At 57.1% G+C, this 9,390-nt stretch overlaps 2 protein-coding genes across 4 annotated transcripts in view; one reads left to right on the top strand and one right to left on the bottom strand.

Moving 5' to 3' along the window:
- The window catches only part of PTPRN (protein tyrosine phosphatase, receptor type, N), an 18,052-nt gene extending 13,099 nt beyond the window's left edge, over nt 1–4,953 (top strand). For both annotated transcript variants that reach the window (XM_012642536.1, XM_012642535.1), the window contains 5 exons: nt 595–761; nt 3,588–3,641; nt 4,281–4,345; nt 4,561–4,634; nt 4,882–4,953. In XM_012642536.1, the coding sequence (XP_012497990.1) occupies nt 595–761; nt 3,588–3,641; nt 4,281–4,345; nt 4,561–4,634; nt 4,882–4,953 (432 nt within the window). The remainder of the gene's footprint in view (nt 1–594; nt 762–3,587; nt 3,642–4,280; nt 4,346–4,560; nt 4,635–4,881) is intronic.
- Nucleotides 4,954–7,092: 2,139 nt separating this feature from the next.
- Nucleotides 7,093–9,390, bottom strand: part of DNAJB2 (DnaJ (Hsp40) homolog, subfamily B, member 2) — a 7,506-nt gene continuing 5,208 nt past the window's right edge. Inside the window, exons 9-10 of one of the 2 annotated variants that reach the window (XM_012642534.1) lie at nt 9,159–9,362; nt 7,093–8,013 (exon numbers count right to left, since the gene is read on the bottom strand). In XM_012642534.1, coding sequence (XP_012497988.1) covers nt 8,003–8,013; nt 9,159–9,362 — 215 coding nt within the window. In that variant the 3' untranslated portion in view covers nt 7,093–8,002. Of the gene's footprint in view, nt 9,363–9,390 lie in introns of both variants that reach the window. The other variant, XM_012642533.1, reaches the window with a different exon arrangement.

The following is a 9,390-nucleotide window of genomic DNA, read 5'->3' as shown; positions in this document are numbered from 1 at the left end:
TAAAATAAAATAGAAACAAACTTTTTCGTGTGGAGAGAGGATAAGTAGGGAGGAACTGGGCAGAAGCAAAGTGGGGGAAGGAGGAAGAGATTCTAGACACATGGGAGCAGCTGACTCCCCTGTAACAGAACTTACACAACTGAAGCTTCTTATCGCCAGATGAGCCTGGATAGTAGTTTTTCATCACCAAGTGAGCACTCAGCAATCTTTCTAAAAAGGCTTTTATTGGTCCTGCTCATGCTTAATGAATGAAATCAAATAAAAATATTGTAGAATTTCATCAACATTTGTGGTATGCATAGCACGACACTTTGGTAGACCCTATGAGGAAGAGGAAAGAGAAACTCTGACCTCAAGCAGCTCACAGCAGTAGCTGTGTCTAGGTGGGAAGGCTACCAGTAGTCCTGAGCAGTAGATAAGTGACAGCCAGCCAGGGTTTTTTCCTGGGGACAGCTGGGACTGTTGGGGCGGTGGGTGGGTACGCTTCCTGAAGGACTTGGAATTTAATCCCGCCTGAGAAGGTCGCGAGGAGCGTGCACGCAGACATGGAGCTGGGGGTGCCTCTCCGCACTCAGGCCTGGCCCCCCTCGGCAGGTGAACCTGGTGTCGGAGCACATCTGGTGCGAGGACTTCCTGGTGCGCAGCTTCTACCTGAAGAACGTGCAGACCCAGGAGACGCGCACGCTCACGCAGTTCCACTTCCTCAGCTGGCCGGCAGAGGGCACCCCGGCCTCCACCCGGCCCCTGCTGGACTTCCGCAGGTGAGCGCGGGCGCGCAGCCGGCGTGGGACCGCCCGGGGCAGGCGCCCAGGAGCCTGGACCCCCAGGTGTGAGCCTTCCAGATCCCACCCTCCCGCTCCCGCAACCAGGAAGGGTGGTCCGTCCGGCCGTGCCCAGGCCGCACGCCTCCCCACCCGCGTAGGCCGGCTCCGTGTCTGGTGTCACTCTGCTGCTCTGCTCGCTCCCGCTCACGCCCTCTCCTCCTCCCTGCCTCTCTGTGCCTGGCCCCTTCCCCGCCTGCTTCCCTCGAGAAGAGCCTGCCTTACTTCCAGCCTCTGTCGCTCCCTTGTTGGCTCCCTCTCCTTGGCCTCTGCTCCCTGTCTCTTTCTGTTTCCGCCTGTCCTCCTCTCCCCAGGCCCCAGCACTATGCTCAGTCCTCGCTACTCTCTCCATCTCTCCCTCCTACCATCTTCTCTTTATCCCTCTCCCTGTCTCTTTACCTCTATTTGTATTTCTCCGTGTGTCTTGCATTCTTCCCCATTTCCTTCCTTCCTTTTCCTCTTCTCTCTCCCCCATCTCTCTCTCTCTCTCTGTCACTCTCCTGTCTCACTCTTTTCCCTCTGTCTCCATTTCTCCCTCTTGGCACCGCTCCCTTGTTCTGTCTCTTCTTCTCTCTCTTCCCCCTCCCCTGTTTTTCCTCCACTTCTTCCCCTCCTTCTCTATTTATCTCTGCCTCTCTTTGTCTCTGTCTCTTCCTGACCTTCCCTGTCCCCTCTTCCCTCTTCCCTCTTTCCTCTTTCTCTCTCTCTCCCTCACGGCTGCCAGTGTCATTTTTGTGATCTGCAGCTAGTATTCTCACTCCAGTTGCATAGTCACAAAAGTGATCATTGGCAGGTGTGGCTGCTGCATGGACAGACAGGACAATGGGGCTGGGGACCACCCCAAGCTGGGGGCAGGGGGCACAGGGAAGAGGCAAAGACTGTCAAAGGGAGTGCAGAGATCTTGAGGACTCAGTGGAGCAGGCGGGGGGCTGGGGCAGGAAGCTTACCCTGTTCTGACGCTGACACTGACTCCCACACCAGGCCAGGCCTCCAGCATCCGGCCTTTCCCTGCCCCAGACAGGTGGCTGGGAAGCCTGCCACCACAGGCAGGGGCCCCACCCACACTGCAGCCTTCTCCTGCTTCTCCGTCCCTTGCCAAGCTGGCCTGAGGTCTGTAGGTGCTGGGCAGAGGAGCAGAGCTGGGGGTGGGGACCTGGGTATAGTTTCTGAACCTCAAGACAATGCTTTCTAACTGGGGTCCCTGGGGCCTGAGGCAGAGGCATCTTGAAAGCAATGCCAGGGTAGCAGAGCTCTCTCCTTCTTTTCTGTTTAAAAAATCTTGATAGAACCAGTGCATGGGTCTGTTTTAAGGCTGGACAGGTAAGCTAAAAGGTTTCTTTGCTTTAGGGCTGAATAATGTAAACTTAGTTGGCATTAGACATACAGAACAAATTAATTGTTGCTTAATAAATGCGGTTTGGTGACGGTCCACCAGAGGGAAGGCAAATTAACAAAAGAAGTCCCTGAGAAGGTTCTTTGACCTCCTGCTGTTCCCTTACCTGAGATGAGGATGAGGATGAGGATGATGAGGATGTAAGATGAGGATGATGACACATACTTAAGAGGGTTGTTATGAGGTTTACCAGACCACAGTATGTGAAATCTAGTTAGGTGCCTGGTCCATAACAAGGGCTCTAGAATAGAATTAACTATTCTAGATACTACGTATTATCATTATTATTAAATGAGTGGAAACCACTGTTGTGACTACTGTTCAATCCCAGCCCTCTGACATACCAGACAATGTGCTAGAAAACCATGTGATCACCTGTAAAACTGTTCTAAGGCACCTGGCCCCTTAGCTGGAGGACCGCTAAGTTCCAAGCTTCCCCTGGAACAAACTGATAACCCCTAAGAAGGTCTTCCCCAGTCCTGGCCCAGAGGGGACAGCAGGAGTCTGCAGGTGATTCTCAAAGCAGAAGGTCACAGGGACAAGGGCAGGTTAGACAGGGCCACCGAGAGAGGGCAGAAACCCCCTGCTCCTTGCTGAGCTGTCAGGGGCAGCAGACAAGGGTCTGAGGTCCAAGTGGACCCCAAGTCGGAATATAACGCAGCGACGGAATGCCCATGCTGAGGTGAAGCTGCTCCACAGGCAGCAGCACAATATTCTGAGTTGAGGGGTTGTTCTCCCCTGGCCAGAGGAGCTCTGTGCCCAGGGTGAACTGACATCACAGCTGGTGAGGGCCACTAGGAGCCTGAGTAGAGAGGAGAATAGCCTGGGTGGTTGTAGAGGATGGCAGAGGGGCCAAGTAGGGATGTGGCAAGACTGACACCCTGAAAGCCTGACACCCTGGAAGTTAGCAGAAAGCCTACCCCCTTGGACTTCCGGTAGAGGCAGCTGTTAACATTCTTACATACTGTCATTAATAGTAGTTGTTTATTGAGCACCTAATTTGTACCAGACCTTTCACTTAGTTCTTTACATGGATTATCTCATGTAACCATTGTAAGAACCCTAAGGAGAAAGTTACTATTATTATTACCCCCTGTTTACAGGTAAGAAAACTGAGGCTCAAAGAGTTTAAATCAGTTGTTCCAGGTGCATAGCTTGGGCACATAGCTCGTAAGTGACAAGGCAAGCCCAGTGCCACCCACACCAGCTCTGATTCTTTGCCTGCAGCTCTGACTCCTTCCTCCGGCCCTCTTCCCCCTCCACCCTGGGAAGCTGGGGAGAAAAGAAGAAACAGAGGCCCATGATATGTGCTTCAGCTCCCTTTTCCCTTCCTGCTGGTGCCTACTGGCCCTCACACCCATTTCTTGTTGCAGGAAGGTGAACAAGTGCTACCGGGGCCGCTCCTGCCCCATCATCGTGCACTGCAGGTGGGTAGGGACAGAAAGGGACAGTGTGACTCAGGCCAGAGGGCCCTGGGGTCGGGCCTCCTGATTCCTTCCCCTCTCTCTGGTTCCCATGTGCATCTGCCATGCACATTGCCTGCCTGTCCCCTTGATGCCAGCAAACTACAGCCCATGGGCCAAATCTGGCACACTGCCTGTTTTATTAATGGCCCATGAGCTAAGAGTGGTGTTCACATTTTTAAATGGTAGAAGAGAAAAGAAGAACGTGTGACAAACCATATGTATGTAGCCCATGGCGTCAACACTATTTACTCTCTAGCCCTTTACACAAAAGCTTGTCTGAACAAAAGCCCAGTCACCAGCTGGCGAGGCCCATTCCCACTCCCTCCTGCTGCCTCCACCTCAGGGCTGAGCTACTCTCTCCTTCTTGGTTGTCCCATTGCCCAAGTGACACCCTACAGGTCACAGGCTTCCTACTCAAGGCCCAAGTCCTGGGGCCCAAGTGCAATGACCTTTCCCTCATCCTCAGCCCACTCACGCTGTCCCCAAGCCAAACCTAGTGGATCAACCAGTGTCCTCCCTACCCCAAGCCTCCATGTCTCCTCTGTCCCTCCCCTTTCCTGTTGGGTCACAAGCTGAACCTGTCATCAACTATTGTTTCAGCGATGGTGCAGGGAGAACTGGCACCTATATCCTAATTGACATGGTACTCAACCGCATGGCAAAAGGTAAGGAGTGTGCCCACGGTGCCTGCAGCCTCCAGGACCTTTTTAGAGTCTCCCCGGCACTCAGGGTTCCAGGAGCTCACAGAAGAGCAGGGTGTCACACCTCCAGGCCTTGGCCAATCCTCCAAGTCTCCCACCCCAGGGTACCCCAGGCTTCTTGGGTCCTGTCCTCTTCCAGCCACCCTCTGAGCAACCCTCCTGTGCCCCCCCATCTCCAGGAGTGAAGGAGATCGACATTGCTGCCACCCTGGAGCATGTCCGTGACCAGCGGCCTGGCCTCGTCCGCTCTAAGGTGACCATGCCTCCCTGCCCTGACCCTGGCTGCAACCCTCCCCTAGCACCCATTTCTTGGCCACCTGGGGGAAACCAGCAGCAGCCTGCCTCTCCCGTCTGCCTCCCCTTCCTCCAAGAGGACTCCTCCAGCCTCCAGGAGGACTCCCCCTCCTCCCAAGGGACCTGTGTAGCACCTCCGAGGTCCCTTTGGGGCAAGAGCAGAGGCCAGGCCTCTCCATGACCCTCCTGCCACTGCCCTTCCCTAGGACCAGTTTGAATTTGCCCTGACAGCTGTGGCGGAGGAGGTGAATGCCATCCTCAAGGCCCTGCCCCAGTGAGACCCCCAGGGCCCCATGGTGGGCAGCCCAGCCTCCGTTCCCCCTTTGCCTGTATGAGCATCTATCTGTGTGCCCACTCCTCGCTCCCCCACCTGCTACCCTGGCTCTCCTGGGCATGCCCAGCCCTTCCAAGAGGAGTGTGGAGGAAGCAGAAGTGGGAAGAGGCAGGCCTCAGCCTCTTGCATGCACGGTCCGGGGCATCCCATGGGGCAGTGGGCAGCCAGCGGGAGAGGAGAGGATGGGGGCAGCAGGGCAGCAGTTCTACCCAGGGCCTTCTCCTGCCTAAGTTCCCCGGCCCCGCTCCCATGCTTCGGGATGCCACCGACACATCCGTGTGGACGCCCCCACGCTCCAGTGCGGAGGGAACAGGGTGCAGGGTCGCCAGCCCCAGCTTCTCCTGCCTTCCCGCCCCGGCTGCCCCAGCCTGCCTCCTTGACCCCTGCTCCGTCCCTCCCTGCCCCCACACTCAGGCCTCCTCCCACCGCCCCCTGCCATGCTCAATTCGCTCCTTCTGACACTAGAGAACATTTCTAGAGAAATCTACTTTTGTATCAATGTGAATAAAGTTAGTGTGTTGTCTGTGCAGCTGCAACCCAGACTCCCACGTGGTTCTGTCTGCTCTGCTCCCAGACTCCAGCCCCAGCCTCAGTCCCAGCCCTGCTGCCTCTCTCAGGAGGTGCAGAGGGGGACGAGAGAGCGCCAGCCGCAAGTCGGGCTCACCTGGGTCTGAAAAGGAGCTCATAGCAGTGAGGTCGCCGTTCCTTTACTCTGTGTCTCCCGTGTGGCTGGCAGTCTCCAAGACGCTTTACATACATTAGCTTGTTTAATCTCCATGACTACCAATGATTGGGCCCATTTCACAGATGAAGAGACTGAGGCACAGAACTTGCCCAAGGTAACACGACTTGTAAGTGGTGGAGTTAGAATTCGAACCCAGGCAGCTTAACCTCTCTGCAGCCTCTCCTGTCGGTTCTTGGGCAGCTGCCTCGTGCCCTTCAGCCTCAGGAGTAACAGACGTCATGCAGGACTGCGGTTAGGACTGAGCCGGGTGATACTGGCAAACCTGCCACACCTTAGGCAAAAACTGCAGCAAAACTCTGATAGTGACTCTAAGCCAGGGCTGTGTGATTCCAGAAAGGCGTTCACCAGGGGTAAAGGACACTTTCTCCCTTTCTGTCAGGCCGCAGCTCCCAGAACCCTCCACCCGCATGGTCCTGAAGGTGCTCTTACCTGCCTGTCAGGTGTCCTTGGACAAAGGTGGACATAGAAACAAGGTGAAAAGTGCCTGGAGCTACTTGGAGCTACTTGGGAGTTAGGGCCAGTTGGCCGTGCTGAGGCACAGTCCCCTGCCCTGTGCAGGCAGCGAAGGGAGCAGACAGCAGACCGCAGGTCCTCCGCTGGTCTGGCCACGCTGCAAGCTTCCACAGATCCCTCTCAGGATGGAGCCTTGAAATTCCTCTTTCAGGGCAGGCTGCCTCAGGGCTTTGAAGACAACACATTATAGGCCCTTCAGCTATTGAGGGAGAAGCAGAGAGCCCACCTAGAGTGGAAGAGAGGCCGCGGGGAGCCCTGCGGCCCTGCCTGACAACGGAAGGTGCCTGTCCCAGGGCTGGAAACAGCAGGGGAGGGGTACCTGGCTTTTTCCTCCCTGGCTGCTGACGAATCTGGGGCCTGACCCTGGGGTGGGGGGCAGACCTGCACCCCTCCACGTGCCCCTGGCCCACGGCTCTGGCTGTGAACTAAGGAAACCTGCCAAGGGGCTGTCCACGGGTCTTGGGGATACATACAGTTTAAAGGTTTTGCCATGTGATATCAGCTTCCTGTGGTCCCCATGCTCTCCATCAAGTGTTACCTTAGTCTGATCTGAGCTATGCTGTGGAGTACTGGGTGGTGGGTGCCAGGGGAATCTGGCGTGGGCCCCCAAGAGGTGAGGACAAAGAATATGAGCAGTTCTTGGGGTTCTATAACATACTTGGGGAGGGTGACCTGGTCAAAGAGAACTTCTATCAACTGGCAAGGCCTGCACCTCCTTTTGGGCACAAAGGGAAGTGTGAGGCCTGAAGTGTCACCCACTGGTCCCACAGGGCCCCTCCTGGGCCCCCCTGGAAAGTAGGAGCACAAGAATACAGCGTACCAGTGAGCTCTCAAAACTCAGCTTTATTGACTTCCAGTGTTTCCCTCGGTCTAAGCTCAGCCCTGCTGGCTTTGATAGGTCTCTGAGGCTCAATGTTACAGGGCTGACTCCACCACTCCCCTCCCTGGCCACTGGGCTCCCCAGGCAGGGAGGAGGAGAGGCGGCTCTTCTGTGATGGTGGAGAGAAAGAATGGGCAGCAGGGTCAGAGGCCAAAGAAAGCCATACAAGCAGCGGCATGCCCGAAGCTCCCATCACATGCCAATCCCAGCCACACACACGCACCCCCCACGAGGCGGCCTTCCCTTCCAGGCTCTCTGCCCACCCACACCATTCAGCCTTCTGGGGCCTCACCCTGCTTAGTCAGACATGCTACTGCTCTGGCTCGTTCCTTGGACCCCAGGCTGCCCACAGGAAAAGAACCTCACCCAGATGCTGCAGGGCTTTGATTTGCCCACTCCAACCTTGGGGCTAGCAAGACGTGTCAGGGGAACCGAGGCTCTCTGATCATTCCCCCATCATCCACATTCCTGCCACCCTTCCAGGGACAAATCAAAAGACCCGATCTCCCTGCCTGGCAGCGAGTGACAGGCCGACCTGGGCTGGAACACGTCCCAAGATGCATAGCTCCATAAACCCGCACCACTTCCCCCAAAGCATGACCTATCAGAAATGAGGCCAGGTGCATTGCATTCTGGGATTTGTAGTCCCCAAGAGCCAGCACCAAACACCCAGGGAAGAGCGTGCACAGGTTACAACTATGACTCCTCCCACCCGGCCCCCCGACCCACCACCCAGGCCCCAGTTCTACACTCAGCATGGGTGAGGGAGAGGAATGGAGAGGCCCCTCCCAGCGCATGGGGGAGGGCGCTGTCCTGTTGTAACTGTGCTGCAACTCTGGATCCCGGACATCCAGCTCAGAACACATCTAGGAAGAGAGCGGGGGCGGGGTGACAGGAGAGAGGGTCAGCAGCAAGCCTTGGAGGATGGAGCCAAGCATGCAGACCTGGGCTAGCCATGTGCCCTCTCCCTAAGCCCTGATGATGGTGGGGAAGTCACATAGGGTACAGTCCCCTCCTAGGCCTCCCTCCTGGGTCACCCTGGCCCTATCCCACCTCTCCAGGGTTAGCCAGCCTCACCTCTGCCTAGTCCCAAGGCTGGGGGCAGGCTGAGGCAGCAAGAGGAAGGGAGGAGGAGTGGACTCCGGCTCTGAATCCGGACAGCTGAGAGGCTCCCGCCCCACCCAGCTAGCCTCCCCAGAAGACCTCATGGCCCTACGGGCCCCAGCATCTTCCTCGCCACACTGAGGCCTTCTCGGGGAAGGAAGGAGAAGGGAGTCCTAGCCAGATGAGCGGCCGTGAAAGCAAGCGATGCGGCCCGCAGGGAGTTGCAGAGAGAAGAGTGGGAGGAAGAAGCGGCACCAGAAGGGAAGCAACAGAGACGGTCAGAGCTCAACACTGCACAGAAACCAGGATGGGGGTGTCTGCAGCTGGACAAGGAGAGCCCGCACTGCTCCCCAGTGGAGCTGCCAACTTGGGCTCAGAGAACCCAGGCCAAGTCCTCCTTCCTTGACATCATCAGCAACGCAGGTGGCAGAGGACCTGGGCACAAAAGGCCCAGCCCAAACCACTGATTACCCCTCAGGAATTCCCCTTCCAGTAAGTGCATCCTTGCTTCCCGGGCCCTTCCACTGCCCTGACGCCCCCCACCCTGGGCTTGACCCAGGGACCTATCAGGCCTGGGCTGAGCACAGAAAATCTCAAGTCCACACCAGAGTGCAGGTGGGCCTGGGAGGGAAACTTGCAGAGGGAGCACGGAGTTGGAGACGGGCTCCCGCAACTCGGCCATGCTCCTCTCCACTCTCCCGGCAGTGAGCCAGACCCCAGTCATGACACGAATCAGGCTGCGCTGGGCCTGGTGTTCAGAGGATGAGGCAGCGGGACGCCTTCTCCTCTGGGGATGGGCTGGGTTTGGCGGCCTCACCCCTTACACCCTCATGGGTCCCTCCCACGCCTGGATCTTGGTGCTGGGCCTTGGGGCGCCCCTGCCGTCGTCGCTGTGCCTCCCGCCCACCTGCCGGTTTCTTCCCAGCTGCCTCCATCTCTGACAGGCTGTAGGCCATGGCAAGCTGCAGGTCCTCATCCTCAGAGAGGTCACTGTCAGAGGGGCGTGTAACAGCGGTCTGCCGGACCTGAGTGCCCCCGGACCTGGAGGTGACTGACTGTTGCTGCTCACGACGGCTCAGCTCCAAGCCCAGTGCCAGGTCATCTGGGACACCTGCAAGAGTCACAGCCACCATGAAGCC

Source organism: Propithecus coquereli, unplaced genomic scaffold (assembly GCF_000956105.1).
Source record: "Propithecus coquereli isolate 6110/MARCELLA unplaced genomic scaffold, Pcoq_1.0 Scaffold18, whole genome shotgun sequence".
Lineage (NCBI taxonomy): Eukaryota > Metazoa > Chordata > Mammalia > Primates > Indriidae > Propithecus > Propithecus coquereli.
The sequence above is the reverse complement of the archived record's forward strand: the minus strand, read 5'-3'. Positions and strand labels throughout refer to the sequence as shown.